Genomic DNA, 23,424 nt, shown 5'->3' on the forward strand with positions numbered 1-23,424 from the left:
CTCCTGGGTAATATCAGCTGTGAGACATGGGGCAAATTACTTTTCTTCTCTGAACCTGAGGCTCATTTCACAAAATGGGAATTATTATTTTAAAAACTGCCTCAAAGGTCAGTGTGAGGATTTAATGAAACTGTTTAGAACCTGGCAGGTGGCAAGAACAAAATGACAGCTATTATTGCTGTGGTTATTTTTAAATTTCTACTAATTTCTAGTCATAAAATCAAGGTTGTGTTCACTTTTTAATAATCTTAAAAGAAAGTTTATCATAAAATTAATAATGTTGGCAAGACTAAGAAAACTTTTAAGTTCACAAACTATTTTCAAGAATTTGCACAAAAGGAAAAGGGTGGAAGGGGAATTCCCTGATGGTCCAGTAGCCAGGACTCAGCACTCTCACTGCCGGGGCCCAAGTTCCATCCCTGGTCAGGAAACTTAAGAGCAGCCAAGAAAAAAAAAAAAAGAATTTATAAATGCTTAAAAGTATCATGAACAAATAAACTATTGTTTCCTATTGACAAACCAATCAAGTAACTGGGGTAAAGGAGCTGGTAGAGAAGTTTAATGCTCAGCTTCTTCTCTTAGTCCCTAGGTGAGAAAATAAAATTAACCCTTTTGAAAAGATAGGTAACAATAAAAAGAAGTATTTTATTCATGATTTTTCCCTTGCCTGAATCCAAAAATGATTTTACAGTGACTCAACACTATATTTAAGAATGTGTTGAATAACATGATTAAATATGACTTCTATTCACTTTCTATTTAGCAATACTTTGTTACAAGCCAAGTTTTAGTAACTTTATAGATTTAACACTAAATCCTCTTTAAGTTTACAGTTCAAATTTTTAAACCAATTAAAGTGGAATTCTCTTCTCTGACTAGTACAATCTCATCACACTTTACTGTCACTGTTTCATGAGTAATACTTTGCCCACCTTCCTTATGAAAAAAATACACATTATATGTTGATAACCACCAAACCTGGTTGATGGGTACGTGGGATCTGCATACTATTCTCTTTCCTTCTGAATAGGTTTGAAAGTTTTCATAATAAAACTTCTTTTTAACGCTTACTTTTGAAATAAAAAATATAATAAATATAAATCTGTCTTACTGGCAAGACCCAAGCCAATCAAAGGGTCAGAAAACATCCAGGACATGTTATGTCAAGATTGTCAAAAGATCAAATCAAAACAGAAACATGGAAAACACTGCGTCTGAAAAGTTAAATAAAATTGGGAATAAGAAAAAACCATATGCCCCAAACTTCAAACCAAAGATAGGAAGCACTTATCTACTCAAAGAACTGGGAGTATTTATGAAAACAGTAAATAAAAACTATATGTTCTTGATACCACATAAGCCATTGAGTGCTATGTGGTAATTTTCATAAAAAATATTTGGATTCATTGCCAACTTCAATTCTGATAGATTTTAGTTTTATTCTGTTCCTTTAATAATGATGAAGCTGTGCTGGTGGCATTTTAAAAAAATCACATAGAATGATACTTATTTAAAAACAGAAAATAATTTAAAATGAGTAACAATAAAGTACTTCCTGCTTTAAACATACTATTTCTATGAAAGTATGTTGGAGTATGAATCTTTTTCATTTTTCATTATTTTCTTAAATCAGAAAAAAGTTCTATTATTTATTTCTATTCATCAACTGCAATACACTAAATGTACTTTGAACTTATTGCAGTGATTTGATTAACTAAAGAAAGTTTACACATTATTTTCCAGGTGCCTAACTTGTTAACAAGAGGAGCTGGCATTACTGACTTTGTTAATCACAAATAGAATCAAGGTGCTATTACCAGACCTGCTGACTGTGGAAGTCCAAGGTCCAGGAGTACAGTGAGTCACACACATGAGTCTCAACAGAATCTCTGACCCTTCCAGTCAACTGGGAAAAATGACTCATCAAAGTACTCCTTCCATTAACAAGAGAAGTTAACCTTTCACTCAAATGCATCAATCAACTTTCAATACAATCAAACCAAACTTGGTAATAAAATGCAATTTTATATTGCAGACTAACACACCTGATTACATAAGTTCACTACTTTGTTATATTTTGTTCACAGTCTAAAATGGATTCAGCCATGGTTAAAAGGGACCAACTGGAAGAAATTCATGATGATTCAGTTAACACAGGGCAGAACAATCAAGTGAAAGAAATGAAAATCTTACTATTTTTCCTACAGAGTTTTTTAAAATTACTGATTACAGTATCTCATCTCTTTTGGCATCTCTTACCATGTAACAAGTTTAAGTTAGTCAAATTTTTAACTTAATGAATTTTGTATTTTTGTCATCGTATAGAGGCCTTCTCTTACAGAAAAAAATTTTTTTCTGATAATAATTTTTCTTAGATGCTTAAATAAATCTATATATTTAGCTCTGATCCATCTGGAATTTCAGAGAATAGCCATCATTGCTTGGGCTCTAAGGTAAGTATAGAAACTTCTGTTTGAAATCTTAAGAGACTGATCAAATGGAAGAGGCTAGACAGGGTAAATACTGAGATACTCCAGCGTGAGAAGTCAGAAGAGGAAAACAATATTCTCCTAGAACACTAGAATTGAGGGAGCTGAAGAAAATCTAAGGTCTCTTATACTTTCTAAGCTACAGTGATAGGTCATGCTTTTTCATATATGAAGGAAAGAAACAAACACTTTCAATATACAAATTTAAAAACTGAGATTACAGCAGAGGGTGTGTTTCTAGAGCAAGATAGCCTCTTGGATCTATCACCTACTTTCCTTGGAAAGTTATTTAAATATTGTGCCCTAGATTCCTTGTATATAAAATGGGGATAATTAGTAATACCTTCTCCTCAGGCTATTGTGGGAATGTAATGAGATAGTTCATGTACACTGTTTCAAACAATGTCTGATAGAATGATTCCTCGGTAGTTATTAGCTGTTTTTATTATTACATGAGAAAGTACAATAATTCTGCATAATAATAATTACAGCAGGTGGCAACTTCTGAAAGCGCCGTGCTGTAAGTTTGTAAGTCAATAAACTGAATGTAGAAATACATATTCCTATTGAAATGCTGCTATAAATTATTAACATAACACATGTAGTCTATTTTTAAAAAGTACCTAAAATTCAGTTTCTGGTCACTATGTCATTCATAACATTGTTTCTATGGCAAAATAAGCTTTTAGTTTCAACCAAGTGTTCTAAGAGTTTCTAGATTTACATTTTAGAAATAAATATATATCTGAAAAGCTATAAAGCATCAGAATCTCAGAAGAGATAAATTCCAGAGACTCAAAAGAAACACTCATTTTTATAATAATGAAATGAGGCAAGCCAATAAGACTACTTCATTGAGGGCTCATAATTTCACCTTGATTATGTAAGGCTGCTGGCACAAAATTGGTTTAATTGATGGTAACTGAAAAATAAGTACTGTGTTTTTAGATATTCTGCCCTTGTTCATTATTAATAAAGACACTTGGGGTGCTTGTTTTAACTTCCAATATTCTGAATTAACAGTGAGGCCCAGGTTCACAAACTGAGACTTCTATATTAAAACTGGTGTTTCTTGGTAGTTTTCAATATAAACACATGGAAATGGGTGTTTACCCCTGGGGACATTGCTACTAAGCCAGCCACTATTTCCTTATTCTGAGAGAGGAATTAGAAAAGGGAGAAAGTATAGTTCTGAGAAGGAACAAGAAGCCCTGATATTCACCCGAGGAGTCCCCAGGAGTGACTTCTGAAGTCATTCAAACCCCCAGCGGGCAACAACGGGCACTGATGCTCAACCACTGTCCACCATATAACCATGCTGCTAAATACAGAAATGCTGTCATAGGCAGGTCAACGTCTGCTGTGGTGGCAGGGGTGGGGGGCTGTCAACACCACCCCAGCCTAGCAACAACAGGATTAATGAGGGTTAATGCCTGGCTACTGCTACGGGGGGTGGAGTGGGCATCTGTGGGAGAGGCCAGAAGGCCACACGGGACAAGGGTTTTGCCCAACACACCTCGTTTCTCACATGAACTTCAAGTGGTCTGTCTGGCAACTTTCTGAGCCAGGACATTTCAAGGTGGCCATTGAGGACGTTATGGGGTGAACATTCACCCTTCCTAAGAGACACCCCCATGCCCCAGCTGAACCTCATAACCTTCTGCTAATTTACCTGTCTCTGACAGGTATGCAGCAGATAAATGAACAGGGCAAATACTAAAAGAACAAGACCTTCTCAAAATTCCAGATCCTGGAATATTTAGAGGCAGATGCCATGACGTCTGGGATTAGCTTTAAAATACTCCAGGGGAAGAAGGGGGAGTGAGAGCAGATGAGAACAGATGAAGTAAGAATGGTGAAATGCCAAAATATGCTGAAGTTGTGTGATGGATACATGCGAGCTCATCAAATCATTCTTCACTTTGTGTGTATGGTTCCAAATGTCTATAATAAAGGTAAGAAATAAGTAAACCCATTTTTTAAACTATCAAAATCCCCCTCAATGTTAATTAACTTTCCCAGGGTCCTCACACCAACAAAGGGGAAAGGAAGATTCAAACTCCAGATTTTAGTTATTGTTGTGTTGCTAAAAGCTTCAAGGCCAGAGCTTTTTTGACTACATCCTGCTACTTACTCGGGGTTTAAAGACAAATGCAAAGAAAGCAAAGTGCCAAAGGTACTACTGAGGATATCAAACATCTTGCTCTTGGAAATCTTAGTTACCTTTAGATACTTCTTTCTTATATACTTTCTTATATACTTTTTATTTTAATGAGTACTACAGGTTAAATATTAAAATCGTGAAGACTGCTAAGTAAGAATGAATGACTGTCATCAGCTTACCTGTTGAAGGTCTCCAGTGGAGACACTAATGATAAGAGTTGGGATAATCATGAAGCAGGCATTGTAGAAAAGCACTCCATATTTCCCTAACTCCTGCAAAAGCCAAGAAAACTCCACTCAATTTTAGAAATATAAAGTGTCAGATTTCCTGGAGCCATTTATTTGCCTGGAGCTATTTATACAACCATGTACTTATGCAGAGTTAGAATACACATTCTGACCAGTTCTGTATTTGAATATTTTCAGCAAATTTCTGTTGTAAAATAAAATGCTTCATTTCAAGAATACTGTGATTTTTTAAAAAAATTTGTTTTACCCAAAAAATGAGATATAAAATGGATGGAGCTGAATGGACTCCGAGGTTCCACCAATCTTTAACATGCTAATTGTTTTTTTTTTTAAAGCATGCTATTCAAAATAGGAAGTCTGGAACAAAGTCAATAGCATTAAAAATGTTAATATAAACAAAACTTCTTAAAAACATCTGCTCCTTCTATTAAGGAACAGCAGGGTTAAAACACCAGGTATCTTGTTTCCAATCATGCATAAATTTAATTTTCATTAAAGAGACTACATCCACCACTTTCCATACAGGGTGACATATTGTGATTCTCAAAAAGCAACAAACCCAGTTTTGTAAAACCGCCATTAAAAAATAAATGATAATATAGAAAAATACAGTGCAGATAAAAAACAGCTCATAGGAATAAGCCTGTCCATCAAAGCAAACATCCTCACTCAACACAAAGAACTTGGAACAAAGGAACATATGCCTGGCCCATCCTCCAGAGCTTCCGGCACAGCTGGGATGGGGGTAAGGGTTTGGAGCTCCAACCCAGGGGCAGCCACACGGGAGGAAAGCCCATCTGCCCGCCCGCCCCTCATGGAAGGGCCTGATCATTTATCCATTCCAGTCATCTAACTCCACAGAGGAGGAAACTGAGGTTTGGAGAAGTGCAGTCACATTAGCCAGTCAGGCTGGTGGCTCAGATGGTAAAGAATCTGCCTACAATGCAGGAGACATGGGTTTGATTCCTGGGTCAGGAAGAGCCCCTGGAGAAGGGAATGGCAGCCCACTCCAGTATTCTTGACTGGAGAATTCCATGAGCAGAAGAGCGTGGTGGACTATAATCGATAGGGTCATAAAGAGTCGGACACCACTGAGTGACCTTCACTTTCACTTTTTTCAGCAATACTTGTATCTGTAACCCACATCTCCAGACTCTCAAATGAGAGCTGCTTTCAGAATATTCCTGACTTTACTTGATCACTAATGGCGATGGTAAAAACCTTCTAGTTTTACTTTGCCTTTCAAAATAATCCCCTTTCTATGTAGCATTCTTTCTTTGCACCCAAAATAGTGCCTGTTTTTCCATTCCTACCTAATTTTCACCCAAAATTTTGCATGACAAGGAATAACAAGAACCTATGCACAGTATAATTAAAAAGAAATTAGTAATCTGTAGATCATAACATGTAAATTAAATTACATGCCCGCTTTACAAGTTTATTTTGTTATTTCAGGGGTCAGATGACAAAGCCAAAAAGTCAAAGGAGTGAAAATCTGGTACCTTTGGGTCCATTTTCTGTTTGGTGTAAACGCCATTTGCTGCTGTGAAGATATCATTCAGGAATACAAAAATATAGCCTTCCAAGTTAAAAGCAAGGTCAGAACTGGGAGGGAGAATACAAAGGAATATGATTATCAGAAACTCACAGCTTGACCTCAGAGGCCTTCTGTTTTCTCTTTCCCTGATCAAATCCATTTGTAGTGCTAGTAAGACTGCCTTTTCTCTGACATACTTTCCCCCTGTGTGGCGGTGAATGGCTGATTCTTCTCCCCTGCCTCCAGACAAGAACAAAATCAGGCCACCAGGAGGCTTCAACTTAATCAGAACAGCTTAAAACCAGACGGACATTAACCATCTTCCTTTGACTAGGAAGCCCTTGTTTTGCTAATAAAACAGCATGAGCCTTGTTTTTCTAAGGGGAGTGATTTGTTCAACCCACCTGTGGCTTTTCTTATTGTAGTACACAGGGCCATCCCCAGAGTACAGTCCTCTGGGGACAGCCGGGCAGGACAGGCCAAAGAGGTCAAATGAGGGACTGACACGTGCATCTGGTCCCCACTTTACCACCGGTACCCTCACTATCCTGTCTACCAAAAAGGCAAGCCAGGGTCCATTTCCTTCTCTGCAACTCCTCTGAGGCCTCTTTCTCCCCATTCTTTGAAGCCATCTCTTCAATTTCCATTGTAAATTAACAACACTAGTATAAACATGTTTAAGGGGAATAGGGCAAAGGCAGGAGAGTAAACAACAGCTAAGACCAGATATGATTCATCACCTGCACTTGACCTTGCAAACAGTACCACACCCACGTCATAATTCATAAGTATGAATAATATACTTATGAATTATGTATTGTCAAGGAGGTTTCCTCTACCATCTCTGGGTCAGTATCTGGGGACCTGCAAATTTAACTAACAACAGACAGCGTAACAGGAGAAAAAAATACAAATTGTATTAAATATTTTACATGCACAGCAGTTCACAGAAAAGAAATCAAGCTCAAAGAGGTGGTTAGACTACGGAGCTTATATACCACATAAACACAGCAGAGGGTGTGGGCCTCAAGGAATAAATCAATTGTGGAAAAGGCACTGGGAAATATACAAAGGAAACTTATGGAAGATAAGGGTTATTTTAATAAGGTCTGCTTATGCTGACTCATCTTGATGCTGACTCTCTGTGTCTGGTGATAAGAACTGCTTTCCTCTTCCGACCGAGGACCAGGGACACCTTCACAAAGGGAAATTTATGGTCTACTTTTAGGCAGACTTAAAGGGGAGGGCAGAGAACTCTTCCCACACTAGTTGATTCTCAAATGCCTTCAACTCAAAATAACATTTATGTCAAAAGTGGCACATTTTGGAGTGGTATATCCTCGTCCCCTTCAGTATCAAAATAAGATTATTTCTAACCAAAAAGAGGGAAATATGCAAAAACTGCATCAAGATTGGAATGCAAATTGAACCAGACTTTGCCTGAAGCTTCCACTGGTATTACTTACCTACAAATATACTTGTGACATTATAATTTTAAATCATTGTAAATTGGAAATCTATGGTTCAATCACAAAAATAGAATCTCTCAAAACAGAGTTTTCCAAATCATGCCTACCCCATTCAGCTCAGTGTAAAGAAGAACCTGCACAGAAGACGGGCTTATTACAGGGGACTGGTATATGTTACAAGAGTCTATGGAAGCTCCTGAGAGTCTAAACTAGAATTGTCTGGAAAATGTAAAACAGTGTAAATAAAATAAGGATTTTGTATAACCAAAAAAAAAAAGAAAAGAATCTGCCATCCTTAGGATGGCAAAGAGTTGAATGGGCAAAAAATGGAAGATTTCAGAGGAATGGAAAGGAAGTCTTTTACTCACTTCCTCAGAGAGCCTTAGGGGAATTCTTGAGAGTTTTCACATCTCCTACTTGAGGGGGACCAAGAATTCCCAACAGCATCTGTTTAGGCCAGTTGTGAAAGCACAGAAGTTTGAGAAGAATTTACTTGTGTTATAAATGGGGGCAGATTCATGGTTAACCCTTGGGATGTCATTTAGGGCTGTTCACAGACATTCTGTTTCAAATGTTGTTGGCCACGTGACTTACTTTGGTAACACATGTCACTTCTGGGGAAAACTTTGGAGAGCCAGTGTACAATTCCCCACATGCCTTCTTCCTTTCTTGATGAGAAAGGAAACCCCCTTTGAGGCAGAGGTTCCATCAGCCTGGGTCCCTGAGTAGCTATAATGGGCAGAGCACTCCCACGGCATTAACTGATGTTGTTATGTATGTGGAGTGGGGGGGAAATATATTTGGTATGTTAAACAACCAAGATGTGGGGACTATTTGTTATAGCAGCCCAAACTGGCTCATCTGTACTTGCATTTGATGAATTAATTTGAGTGACAGCAAAGAATGGTGGGGTTACAGCTGGCCTGCAGCTAAGACTGCACTCATCACCCATAGGAAGGTTATCCATTCTGTGGGTGCTGAGGAAAGAAAAAGTGGAGAATTACTACTCCAAGCTGGCTCTTGGGTAGAAGTCAGATGTTTCAGGAAGCACTATTTACCCCTTCAGCTCATTAGAGTTATCACATATGTTAAATATGAGCTGAATTCATACCAACTGCTTCTGGAAATGTGCCTTCACACATACAGTACCTGAACTGCTATTCCTCATCAAAGACTTACATTTTTATAAACTAATTTTTGTATAAGTCTTCAATGACTTTTAAGTCAGTGGTTTTCAAACTGAGCTCCAAAAAACCTAGAAAAGAGAGGAGGCCCAGTGGAGACCTCAGAGCCCTGTAGGAGAAAGGCACTTTCAATAGAATAATCCCCTTTTTAGCTACTTTATGTATCTATTTTATGTAACAAAATAGTTTGAACAAAAGTCTTCATGATCAAAACTTAGGCTCTAAGTGTGGCTGCTTAAGGTCTGTACCAGCACTGACACCAAATAGGCCAGCTTTCAAGGGAACTGAGCTCAGACATAGCTAGAATTGGAGAAGAGGAAATTACAGGTAAAAATTCAAATAATAAACCCTGGCCTAGGTAAGGGACTAAACACATTTATAACAATAATTTGTTGTTCAGTTGCTAAGTCATGTCTGCCTCTTTGCAACTGCATGGACTACAGCACACAAGGCTTCCTTCACTATCTCCTGGCATTTGTTCAAATTCATGTCCATTGAGTTGATGATGCTATCTAACTATCTCATCCTCTGCCATCCCTTTCTCCTTTTGCCTTCAATTTTTCCTAGCATCAGGGTATTTTCCAATGAGTCATCTCTTTGCATCATGTGGCCAAAGTATTGGAGCTTCAGCTTCAGCATTAGTCTTTCCAATGAATATTCAGGGTTGATTTCTTTTAGGATTGACTGGTTTGATGTCCATGCAGTCTAAGGGACTCTCAAGAGTGTTCCCCAGCACCACAGTTCGAAAGCATCAATTTTTTGACACTCAGCTTTCTCTATGGTCCAACTCTCACATTGCTACATGACTACTAGAAATATCAGCTTTGACTATATGGACCTTTGTTGGCAAAGTGATGTCTCTGCTTTTTAATACGCTATTAGGTTTGTCATAGCTTTTCTTCCAAGGAGCAAGCATCTTTTAATTTCATTGCTGTAGTAACCAACCACAATGATTTTGGAGCCCAAGAAAAGAAAGCATGTCACTGTTTCCACTTTTTCCCCTTCTATGTGCAATATAACAATAATAAACATCATTATTATTGCTAATATCTCACGAAGGCAAGAATTCTTGTCTGTTTTATTAATTGCTATATTCTTCAGCACACAGAATGATGCTTGGCATACAGTAAATGCTTCAAAATGTTTCTGTTGAACTCAGCCATAAATCAGAGTGAATCCTGCCTCACTATTATCTCATTTAATTCTCACAAGTGACCGTATTAGGTGAATGCTATTCTAATCTGCACTTAACAGTCAAAATAACTGAGACACAGGGAGGCCGACTAGCTTGTTCTTAGTTATCCAGCTGGTAAGTGAGGAGACTATAATAAGGTTCCAGACATCCTGGCTCTGTAGCCCACACCGTTAACTTGCAATTGATGATCCAGAACTCTTGTTTCTAAATGAGTTAATGAAACTAGTTTAACTGAAATTCCTCCAACCTTTTCTTTCTTCCCTTCACTTCATGTAGGTTTTTCTCTTCTATTACTGTTGTACCTTCACATCCACAGGGGATTGGTTCTAGGACCCCACACCTCTACCCCCTCCACATGCAGATACACAAATCTGTGCATGCTCAGGTCCCTTATATAAATCGATATGCAAAGTTTGTATGTAACCTATGTTGTTGCTGTTGTTAGTCACTCAGTCGTGTCTGACTCTTGACCCCATGGACTGTAGCCCACGAGGCTCCTCTGTCTGTGGAATTCTCCAGGCAAGAATACTAGAGTGGGTAGCCATTCCCTTCTCCAGGGGATCTTCCTGACCCAGGGATCAAACTTGGGTCCCCTGCATTGCAGGTGAATTCTTTTACGATTTGATCCACCAGGGAAGCCCTAATCTATGTACACCTTCCCATATACTTTAAATCATCTCTAGATTACTTATAATACTTAATACAATGTGAATACCATGTAAATAGTTGCCAGTACGCAGCAAATTCAAGTTTTGCTTTTGGGGATTTTCTGGAATTAAAAAAATATATTTTTGATCCACACCTGGTTAAATCCACAGATGCAAAAGCCTCAGATACAAATGGCTAAATGCATCATAAATGAGGAAACAGGCCCAGAGAGGTTAAGAAAGAGCTGACAGACAGCAGGGTTAAGTTTCCAACCCAAGAAAAGTAACTGCACACACACTTTAAACACTGTGCTATAAAAGGAGTCTGAGTGCCTGCTTTCAGATGCAAACTTGAAGTCCTTACTCCTGGTCAGGCTTATTAATGAATAAGATAGCAGTCATACACTGGTACTGGCTCATGTCCCAAACATACAAATACATTTAATGAGAGTATTCCACCCTTGGAAATACTGACCACTAAGGCGTTACCAGATGCTAAAACAAATCAGCATATAAGGGCTTTATAAATCTCTTATAGTCTTAGCCTAAGAACTTCTCAAAACTCTTGGTAAAATTTTTATACTGAAGACAAACATTCAGTAATAAAAGTACACAGTTCATTCCTTTTATGAAGAAAAACTGTATTAATATCTTGTAATGCTCTCTCTATATATTTCTCGGAAATGTTCTGGCCAACTTGGAACTCAGTTTGACTTTCACAATAATATATGGAGGTTTCACTAACATCAACAGATTTGTCTCTTAGCTGTTCAATTCAACTGCAACCAGATGGAAAATGAAAAATGAGGACAGGGCCAGGTCTGTTGTCAAAGACACAAAGGAGTTATTGAGCAGAAATAGTCCAAAGTCTTACCCAGCTGCTATGAAAGCACCAAGAATGATGGCAAAGACACTGACAATGATGTTCAAGGAATATTGTTTCCTGTAATAAATAAATAGTGGATGGATAGATAGGTAGATAGATAAAGAAAAGGAGGAGGAGAGGAAAAATATAAATTATACTTTTAAATAAACTGAGAATAGACATTGTTAACAGTTTTATAGCTATCATAAAATCTAATGGACAATGCTTTATGTCAAAAGAGCACTAAAAGCACATTAAATGGATTAGTAAATCAAACCAAATTTGCTCTAATTCTTAAGTATTTGTCTTAATCTAATTACAAATGTATTTCTCTGTTCTCACTAGAGAGATGCTGGGACAAAATGTATAAGAGGTGAAATAAGTCAGAAAGAGAAAGATAAATATCGTATTCTAATGCATATATACGGAATCTAGAAAAATGGTACTGAAGAATTTATTTACAGGGCAGCAATGGAGAAACAGACATAGAGAACAGACTTATGGACATGGGGAGAGGGGAGGAGAGGGTGAGATGTGTGGAAAGAGTAACACGGAGACTTACATTACCATGTGTGAAACAGATAGCCAACAGGAATTTGCTGTGTGGCTCAGAAAAACTCAAACAGAGGCTCTGTATCAATCTAGAGGGTGGAGTGGGGAGGGAGATGGGAGGGAGGTTCAAAAGGGAGGGGATAGATGTATCCCTATGGCTGATGCATGTTGAGGTTTGACAGAAAACAGCAAAATTCTATAAAGCAATTATCCTTCAATTAAAAAAAAAAAAAGCAGAAGAGCTCCTGCTGGTAGGTCTAGTTGGTTTGTACTTTTATCAAGCATCCAAAGATTGAGATAAAATTCAATAGTAAAACTTAGAACACTGGACCATCATCCTAATTTCATTGTTAAGTAATCTCCACAGCAAAATCGAGAATCACCATTTTAGAGTCAACCTGAATATCTTTACATGAAATTTTTAAACCAACATTATAAGGATTAATTTATTCTGGTGTTACATCATAATTACTGCATCAGAATGAATTTCCCTGATCTCCTGCACACCTGCTGTAGTACAGGACACATACTATACATGTGGACAACTATTCCTTGCCATTCCAAAATCAGTGTATATTCCATTCAGCTCAGAAAACAGATTTACATCTGTTTTGCAGTGATTGTTTTTTTTTAGAATTTTCTACTACACATGCATATTACTTGTCTAATTGTAAAATTATAACTTAAAAAAAAAACCACTCATAACATGTTAAGAAACCATGGAAATAGGAATCTGCTTTTAAATGAATAAACCATTGGCCCTTAAGTTATTACAACAAGCACTTCAAACCAACTATTTGTAAAGATGACTAGATGCTGAGAAGTTGCTAGGTAAAAATAATGTGGGCGTGTGGGGAGAGGACACCAAAGGAAGAGAGGAAAAACAAAAATCACCCGAGTATGATGGTTTCCAGCAGTAAAGTAAGTGGAATGGTAAATTTCCTGAGCACAGTGAACATCGGCAAGCTGTCAGAAAAGAATCAAGTATAATAATGTCAGACAACAAGTATTTTTTTTAATGTGTCACATTTTTAATTAAGCCCATTAATTTTCTAAATTAAATATAAGGAGTCAACTTTAATTATCATGTATGTTACTAAGACATATAAAATAATAAAAAGAAATGGAAATTTAATAATTTCATGCCATTTTTACTTATTAGCAATTCAAAACATCATACTATCCAACTACTACAAAATGTTGAAACCACAAAGATTGTGTTAAAAGATTATATGCAATGTGAGCCAATATACCCTTTGACAAAGCAAGTTAGGACTAGGTGTGGACAGTCATTAAATGGTCCTAACCTCAGATCTCGTTACTTCTTGTTAGGAAATTTACTCTAAGATGATAACTCAAAGAAAAGGAAAAATTCATGTGCACAAAGATGTTCACTGCGGTCGTGTCTTTGAGGACAATATCAGAAACAATCTAAATATCAGACAAAGCAACGACCAAATAAATTCTGGTTAAATCCACTTGAGGGAACATTATGCACTAATCCTATAATATAAAACTTTACCACTCTTAGAAAACAAACGTTAAACAAATCAAGGAGGTAACGAAACTATGTAGAGTCTACAACTGTAATAAGATACATCCTATGTACAGAAAGAGACTAAAAGTTAATATTTAAAATAGTATGCAAGAGGATAAAATTATAGGTAATTTTCCCTAAAAACTTTATGTAAAAGGCCACATTCACTGCCTTTTAAAAATACTTATGAACCTTTCACTCAAAACCCAGAGATTCCAGGACATAGCTTAATGCACAGCCACAGAATGCCAGGACTGGAAAAACCCACCTCCATCTGTTTCCAGTGTGACTCTCAGAAGATGGGACCTAAAGAAGGAAAGTGAGAACCTTAAGGGAGAGGGGGCAGCTCCTCCTGACCACACCTGCGGAGGGGCTTCCCACGACAACCACAGAGCAGTGCAGAAAGAATTTTCAGGAACTTTATATCCACACTTAAAGATGTCTTATGAGACTGGTTTGAATGGCCTTTTTCAAAGCAAGATTTTAAAAAAGTCATTATTTTCAATTAAATTCAAAAAATATTTTTAGATGATGCCTTTAAAAGCAGCAAGGGAAATTCCCCGGTGGTCCAGTGGTTAGGACTCTGCACTTTCAGTGCCAAAGACATGGGTTCGAGCCCTAGTTGGGGAACTAATATCCCATAAGCTGTACATTGTGGCCAAAAAAGAAAAAATAGTAATAATAAAATAAAAGCATATATGGATACTTAATAGTAAAAAGCTGAATGTTCTTCCCCTAAGATCAGGGATAAGACTAGGATGTTTCCTCTCATCACTACATCTATTTCATATTGCGCTTGAATTTCTAGATAGGGCAATTAGTCCCTCCCCCCCCCCAAAAAAAAACATATAGTTTGGAAAAAAAGAAAAGAAAGTTGTCTCTATTTTCAGATGATATATATCTAGAAAATTCTAAGAAATCCACCATAAAATTATTAGAACAAATGAAATAAGTATGCATGAAAAAAAAGAATATACAAAAATCAATTGCACTTCTATACACTAGCAATGAGCAACCCAAAAAGGAAACGAGCAATCCAAAAAGGAAATTAGCAATTCCCTTTATGATAGCATCAAAAAGAACAAAATTCTTAGGAGTAACTTAACAAAAGCAGTGTAAGAACTGGAACATACTACAAACTACAAAATATTGTGAAAAGATGAAAGAAGATTAAATGGAAAGACACTCCATGCTATGGATCAGAGACTTAATGTTGTTAAAATGGAAATATTTCTCAAATAAATCTATAGACTCAGCACAATCCCTGTGAAAATTTCAACCACTGTTTCCTCCAGCAATGGACAGACTAATTCTAAAATCTGTGTGGAAATGCAAGAAAACCAACAAACCAAAACAATCCTGAAAAAGAAGAACAAAGTTGGTGGGCCTAATTTCAAAATCTACTACAAAGCTACAATTTTCAGTATTATCTAGTACTGGTTTAAAGTTAAACATTTAATGAAAGCATTAAGATTGAGAATCAAGAAATAAATCTTTCTAATTAATTAGAAATGTTAAATTAATTTTTAATAAGGGTATCAAGACCATAGAATGGGGAAATAACAGTCTTTCAATAAATAACAATGAAACAACTCAACATTCATATGCAAGAGAATGATTTTGGATCCCTACCTCATTCTATATATAAAAAATTATCTCAAAATATATCAAAGACCCAAATATAGGAAAACTATAAAACTCTTAGATGAAAGAACAGGATTATGTCTTTATGACCCCGGATCAGCCAAAGTTTTCCTAGACACAATACCAAAAGCAAAGCAACAATAACAAAAAATAGATATATCAGACTTTACCAAAATGTAAATGTTTATAAATAGATAACATATGATAGATCCAAAGGTTGTCTAGGTAGAATCTTAGACAGCCTTACTAAGGAATGAAATTTTGATACATGCTACAACATGGATGAAACTTAAAAACATTACACTAACTGAAATAAACTGGACATAATAAAAGGACAAATATTGTATGATTCCATTTGTATGAAATATCTAGATCAGGCAAATTCATAGAGACAGTAAGTAAAACAGAGTTTACCAGGGCTGGGGGGGAGGGGGGATGCGGTATTACTGTTTAATGGTATAGAATTTCTGTTGGGGATGATGAAAACTTTCTGGAAATAGGTAGTGGTGATGGTTGCTCAAGATTGTGAATATATGTACTAAACTGTCCACTTAAAAATGGTTAAAATGTTTATATTAGGTATATTTAACTTTAATTATTAACTAAATTTTTAAAAACTTAAAACTTTTGTGCTTTGAAGTACACCATCAAGAGAGTAAAAAGACAACCCACAGAATAGGAGAAAATTTTGTAATCATGTATATAATAAAGCACCTGTATCTAGAATATATAAAGACTTAAAACTGAATAATAAAAAGATAAATAACCCTATTAAAAATAGGCAAAGGACTTGAATAGACATTCCTCCAAAGAAGCCATGTAAATGGCTAATAAACACATGAAAAGATGGTCAGGATCATTAGTCATCAGGGAAACGCAAATCAAAACCACAGTGAGACACCACTTCACAACCACCACAACAGCTACAATCAAAAAGACAGACAATAACAAATTTGGCAAGCATGTAGAGAAACTGTAACCCTCATACATTGCTGGTGGGAAAGTAGAATGGTATAGCCACTTTGGAAAACGGTTTGGCAGTTCCTGAAAATGTTAAACACATATGGCTCAGCAATCCCACTCCCGGGGATGGACCCAGTTGATAGCACTTAATCGGGCCCCAAACCATGGAAGGCGTCTTGGTCTTTCTTTTTCTCATACCCTGTATGTTACTCATTAGGATACTGTGTTAGCCCTTCCTTCCAAATATATCCAGCACCCATACTATGACCTCACTCTCAAAACAAAAATAACCAGGGAACCCTTGGAGAAATGGCAGAAAAAGTCTGATAAACCTGGACATCATGTGCCAGGAAGCAAGGAAGTAATCAAAGCCTACCGGAGCCCTAGAACACAGGAGCCGACTCAAAGAGCTCCCACTGACCTCAGATGATACAATTTAAGCATCAAAAGAAGATGCCTATAGTGAACTAAAACATTAGGTAAATGAAACAAACAGCTCAATGGAACAGAATAGACAGCCCAGAAATAAACCCACACAAACAGAGTCAACTGATCTCTGACAAAGCAGTAAATACAGTTCAAGGGAGAAAGACTAGCCTTTCAAACAACCAGACATTTCCATGTAAAAAAAAAAAAAAACTGAATCTAGACACAGGCTTTATACCTATCACAAAACTTAACTTCAAAATGGACCATATACCTAAATGTAAAACATAAAACTTCCGGAAGATAATGTAGGAGAAAATCTAGATGACCTTGGTTTGGCAATGAGTTTTTAGATAAAATATCAAAGGCATAATCCATGACAGAAAAAAATGATAATGGAACGTCATTAGATCCAGAGGAATCGGGTGGAGAGGGAGGTGGGATGGGAGACCGGGATGGGGAATTCGTGTAACTCTATGGCTGATTCATATCAATGTATGACAAAACCCACTGAAAAATAAAAATTAAAAAAAAAAAAATGTAAACTTCTGCTCTGAGAAACAGTGTTAAGAGAATGAAAAGGCAAGCTATAGACTGAGAGAAAATATTTGCAAAGTGCATCTCATACGGGACTTGTAAATGACAATTCATGAGTTAATAATGCTGGTAAAAAACAAAACAAAACAAAAAACAGCAGTTCACTACTGAAGGTGACACAATACTGGCTTATTACTCTGAATGCTTATAAATAGAGCTTTTATCCTGCCTTTCCTGTATGAAATGGTGAATGAAAATTTGTATTCACTGAGCAAGTTTAGATAATAATTGCAGAAGGGGAGATATAGCTTAGAAAATCATCATTTTTCAATTTGCAATGAAACAATGTATCTACACAATGATCATCAATGTGTGCTAAACTCATTATGTAAAAAATGGATGGGGAACGTTCTAATGAAGGAACCAGACTGACCCCTTAAAATCATTAGACAGAATTTTTGATCAACTAAATATCATTAGAAGTGGGATAAAATATTATGTGCCCTATGAAGTGATGCAGAAGAAAGAATCCAACATCACTAACAAACTGATCTTGCCTGAAAAACTGAATCTGAATTTGATTAAGCCTCTAGAACCAACTACCAGTTTACTGAAAACAGGGGAGAGAGAAATACCACTTGACACCATGTAGAAGCAATTTCCTTCCTTTCTCTTCAGTCTTACTTGCGGAACGCCTTCATCTTCCTTTTCTGCTATGCATGCAGAAAAGTACTGAAGAACACTTCTAATAAAGATGTTTCTAAGATCACTAAAAACAAGAAACCCTCATCTACCCAGACCCCCAGTGCAAGAGCTGGGCAGCTATCAGGGTAAGCGAAGGCCCTCCCACACTGCAAGTGGGCTCAGAGACAGGCCAAGAGGTTACATGGCAAGACAGGCACAGCACCTGGCACAGGAAGCTTTAATACAAGTTTGAGATAATTAAGGAAAATCGGCTGGCCTAATCCCAGAAAGAAACAACTCAAAGGCACAATCAGAAACAGGATTGCACATTTCGTTTTTCACAACCGCCACCATCTGCCCTCTCCAATCAAGAGTGAAAGGCCACAGGCCCCATTTCACACTTCTCAGTGTTCTGTGTACTTTCTCCTTCTGGTCTACTTCCTACCTGCCTCTTTTCTACTCTTCCTATACTAACAGACTTTATTCCGCTTCTGTCACCCTTTACATAAACTTGATTTTCTCATTATTCACACCTTTTTCATAAGCTTCGTGTCCCAAATGTGTATTCATTAGGCTACATATTTCACACCACATTTTCCAATTTATAGGATGACTTGTTCATTGTACACTTCCATTTTCATTTTTATAGTGACTATTAGCAAAGTAGTCAAAGGACCATAAAATAAATGCAAATGCAAATTTCAGAAATATGTATCACATACTTGAAAATAATACGTCATTAATTTTTCCTTCTACCAAAGTTGAACTATACGAAAACTGACTGCTTTTATAAAACTGTGATGGAATTAAAAGTTACACAGAACCACATTCGTATAAATGAATCTCCCTGGAAAATCTCATACATTCTCTATCTTGATTTCTACAGATTTCACATTCTATCTTCAGACTTGGACATAAAGAAAACTATATCAGCTTTTTAACATTTCTAAGGCATTATCAAACTCAAAACTACCTTACTTCCTTAAATTATGAAATATTATTATCTTCTATATATAGCCCAACCAGTATCTTGAAAAATCAGTTTATCTCTGTGACACTAAAAGCAAACTAGTGAAAAATCGCCAAGCAACCATTATTTTGCACTCTACCTTAATTTACTTGTGCTTGATAATCCACTTATGTGGTTTCCAACATAGAGGAGAGGCAGAGGAAACAGCTTCAAAAAAAAAAAAGGAAACAATATTTGGTTAGAACTCCAAAAACATTTTCCTTCATCAATAAAGATGGTGACATTCACTCCCCATCAGAAAGCAAATCATTCAGAGTTCCTTTCCTTGCAATGACTGAATTTTCCAGACTCCAGAACACATATGAGTTTCTCTATGTGATCAAAAAATAGGTCTGCAGTGATATCCATGATGCTGGTGGTGGTGGGGAAGGTGGACAGAAACAGAAATATTGACCTTGCCCATATTAGCAGACTGTTTCCCTATTTACATAGCTCTGAACAAGCACCTCTCTTGGTGGAGACCCCTAGCCAGGTTGGTGAGTTGAGGATGGGTGCTTATAGTTTATAAACTCTATAAATACAGCTCATGAATGAGGTTCAGAAAGCTGTTGAAAAAGTGTGCAAACTTCTGTTATCTAGGCATATAAGCATTTTTCTGGACAAAGACAAAGATTCATATCTCACTGATGTGTCAAATAATGACGCTTTCAAAAAGTTGTGTATGCTGGCCACATTACTTTGTCTTAAAGGCCTGGAATAAGTAAATATCTACCAAGGTTAAACAATGTAGCCTATTCTTCCAAGAAGGAAGCATCTTTTAATTTCATGCTTGCAGTCACCATCTGCAGTGATTTTTGGAGCCCCCCAAAATTAAGTCTGTCACTGTTTCTACTGTTTCCCCATCTATTTGCCATGAAGTGATGGGACTGGATGCCATTACATTAATTTTTGAATGTTGAGTTTCAAGCCAACTTTTTCACTCTCCTGTTTCACTTTCATCAAGAGGCTCTTTAGTTCTTCTTCACTTTCTGCAATAAGGATGGTGTCATCTGCATATCTTAGGCTGTTGATATTTCTCCCAGCAATCTTGATTCCAGCTTGTGCTTCATCCAGACCAGCATTTCACATGATGTACTCTGCATATAAGTTAAATAAGCACGGTGACAATATACAGCCTTGACGTACTCCTTTCCGGATCTGCAACCAGTCTAACCATGTCCAGTTCTAACTGTTGCTTCTTGACCTGCATACAGATTTCTCAGGAGGCAGGTAAAATGGTCTGTTATTCCCACCTCTTTAAGAATTTTCCACAGTTTATTGTGATCCACACAGTCAAAGGCTTTGGCACAGTCAATAAAGCAGAAGTAGATGTTTCTCTGGAACTCTCTTGCTTTTTCAATGATCCAACGGATGTTGGCAATTTGATCTCTGGTTCCTCTGCCTTTTCTAAATCCAGCTTGAACATCTGGACATTCACAGTTCACGTACTGACGAAGCCTGGCTTAGAGAATTTTGAGCATTACTTTGCTAGCATGTGAGATGAGTGCAATTGTGTGGAAGTTTGAGCATTCTTTGGTATTGCCTTTCTTTGGGATTGGAACGAAAACTGACCTTTTCCAGTCTGTGGCCACTGCTGAGTTTTCCAAATTTGCTGACATACTTTCACAGTATCTTCACAGCACTTTCACAGTATCAACTTTTAGAATTTGAAATAGCTCAACTGGAATTCCATCACCTCCATTATCTTTGTTTGTAGTGATGCTTTGTAAGGCCCACTTGATTTCACATTCCAGGATGTCTGTCTCTAGCTGAGTGATCACACAATGGTGATTATCTGGGTCGTGAAGATCTTTTTTGTACAGTTCTTCCGTGTATTCTTGTCACCTCTTCTTAATATCTTCTGCTTCTGTTGGGTCCATACCATTTCTGTCCTTTATTGTGCCCATCTTTGCATGAAATGTTCCCTTGGTATCTCTAATTTTCTTGAAGAGATCTCTAGTCTTTCCCATTCTATTGTTTTCCTCTGTTTCTTTGCAGGCTTTCTTATCTCTGCTTGCTATTTTTTGGAACTCTGCATTCAAATGGGTATATCTTTCCTTTTTCCTTTGCCTTTTACTTTTCTTTTCTCAGCTATTTGTAAGGCCTCCTCAGACAACCATTTTGCCTTTTTGCTTTTCTTTTTCTTGGGGATGGTCTTGATCCCTGCCTCCTGTACAATGTCATGAACCTCTGCCCATAGTTCTTCAGGCACTGTGTCTATCAGATCTAATCCCTTGAATCTATTTGTCACTTCCACTGTATGAGGGATTTGATTTGCTGAAGGGGTATAAGGAAGTGAAACTAACACATCCCCCTGCCAGAGGCTTTCCACTCAGCGAGCTATTTGCAAGAATTAAATGGTCTTTTTACTTTGTTTCCTTACCTCCCCACCATCTCTGATCCATAAAAGAACCTGGCCTTCAGGCCTCAACAAGACAGTTATTTTGAGGCCTAGCCTGTCTTCTTAGTCAGCTGGCTCCCCAAATAAAGTCCCTTCTTTGTCTCAATGTTTCATCTCTTGGATTTATTGGTCTACCGTGTAGCAAGTAAAGTCAGCTTGGACTCCTTAACACAACCACAATTAGAAAGCATTTATTCTCTGGCACTCAGCCTTCTTCATCATCCAACTCTCACGTCACACATGACAACTGGAAAAACCATAACCTTGACTACACAGTTTTAATTAACAGTAATCTTTTGAAGTTCCAACTACCTCATCTTTGTTGCAAAAAATTTTACATATGCCGGCTCCTCCCTTACCTCTTTGGAGCACTCTCTCAGAGCTATCTCAGCTGAGAGACTGCCTCCTGGGCTTAAGTACTTGTTTTGCCTTCAAAATAAGACACAATTCTCTACTTTCAGGTTGTGTGTTTTTTTCTGGTCAACAATATTCTGGCTAACAGTGTACAACGGACTCAATCATACAGCTGGTGATATTACAATTTCAGAGGTTCTTAGGTATTGAAGAGAATCAGTTGCCCCTACTACCATATAGAATTCAAAATAAAGGCAGTACTGACTTCTAGTTTCTGGTAACCTTGAGCAAAATTATTTGTGCTAATATCGCTGCTGAAAACAAAAATGCTAGGTAAAATAATTTAAAACCTTCATAAAGGCATGAAAGGACTAGGAAGATAGTGAGGAACTCCTAGGTCAAAAATAAAGGGAGAAGAGAAATCCGGAGAGAAACAATGGAAGCCAGAGATAGCAGAATTACATCTTTGAAGCACTGCCAAAGAAGAATTCAAATAAGAATATATTTCAAAAACAAAGGAATTTTTTTTTTCCTTTTTCAGACAAAAATGAAGAGAATTTAAGCAGGCCATCAGTAAATTCTAAGGAAGTTGGTTTCAGTCAGGAAGAAAATGGCAAGTGTAAGATCCACAAAGGAAAGAAAAACAAAGGAAGCAGTAAATATAAATGGACATTTTCTCAAAAGAAAGTTAAAATGTATGGTGAGATCTAGAGTGTTAAAGCACTTAGTGGCAAAAGCATATAAGTTGGGAGGAAAGGTGAATGGAGTGAAAGTCCTTACATTGTTGACAGGGAGAATACATTCACCATTATAATCTGGTAAGTCAGGCATGCCTGTTTTGAATTCTAGGAAAACACTAAAAGAACTTAAACAAGAGTTTCACCTAGTGCAAGTAAACACTTTAATGCACCAGGAAGTTTTAACTAACTTAAAATGTTAGGCACCTATGGGAATTCCCTGGCAGTCCACTGGTTAGAGCTCTGTGCTTCCACTGCAGGGTGCAGGGGTTCAATCCCTGGTCAGGGAACTAAGATTCCCACATGCTGTGTAGTGGGCAAAAAAAAAAAAAAAAAAAAAAAACCCTAGGCACCTAATCATACAGTCTCAAAATACAGGAAACAAAACCAAAAAATCTAACAAATCTCAAGAGAAACAGACAAATCCATAATCAGAGATAATGGCTGTAACAGTATCTCCATTCTCACACACTCTTAAAGTGTGACTTTGATACTCCCTTCCACCCAGAGGTGGGCTTTCCTTGTGGCTCAGCTGCTAAGGAAACTGCCTGCAATGCGGAAGACTTGGGTTCGATCCCTAGGTCGGGAAGATCCTCTGGAGAACTGAAAGGCTACTCAGTCCAGTATCCTGGCCTGGAGAATTTCATGGACTGTGTAGTCCATGAAGCCTCGAAGAGTCAAACACGACTGAGCCACTTTCTCTTTCCATCCAGAGGTAGGGTCTATGTCCTAACAGCAAAATGTAACTAGGACATAGATAAAAGGCATCTCAAATAAACCTC

General features: G+C 37.2%; 1 protein-coding gene across 6 annotated transcripts in view; it reads right to left on the reverse strand.

The window, feature by feature from the left end:
• The window catches only part of SLC35D2 (solute carrier family 35 member D2), a 53,022-nt gene that overhangs the window by 13,525 nt on the left and 16,073 nt on the right, over positions 1-23,424 (reverse strand). For 4 of the 6 annotated variants that reach the window (XM_065947153.1, XM_065947154.1, XM_065947151.1 and 1 more), the window contains exons 4-8: positions 19,251-19,318; positions 13,245-13,316; positions 11,808-11,876; positions 6,404-6,506; positions 4,833-4,925 (exon numbers count right to left, since the gene is read on the reverse strand). In XM_065947153.1, coding sequence (XP_065803225.1) covers positions 4,833-4,925; positions 6,404-6,506; positions 11,808-11,876; positions 13,245-13,316; positions 19,251-19,318 — 405 coding nt within the window. The remainder of the gene's footprint in view (positions 1-4,832; positions 4,926-6,403; positions 6,507-11,807; positions 11,877-13,244; positions 13,317-19,250; positions 19,319-23,424) is intronic. The other 2 variants (XM_065947152.1, XM_065947155.1) reach the window with 2 other exon arrangements.

The sequence above is a fragment of the Muntiacus reevesi genome, chromosome 10 (genome assembly GCF_963930625.1).
Source record: "Muntiacus reevesi chromosome 10, mMunRee1.1, whole genome shotgun sequence".
In the NCBI taxonomy this organism is placed as follows: domain Eukaryota; kingdom Metazoa; phylum Chordata; class Mammalia; order Artiodactyla; family Cervidae; genus Muntiacus; species Muntiacus reevesi.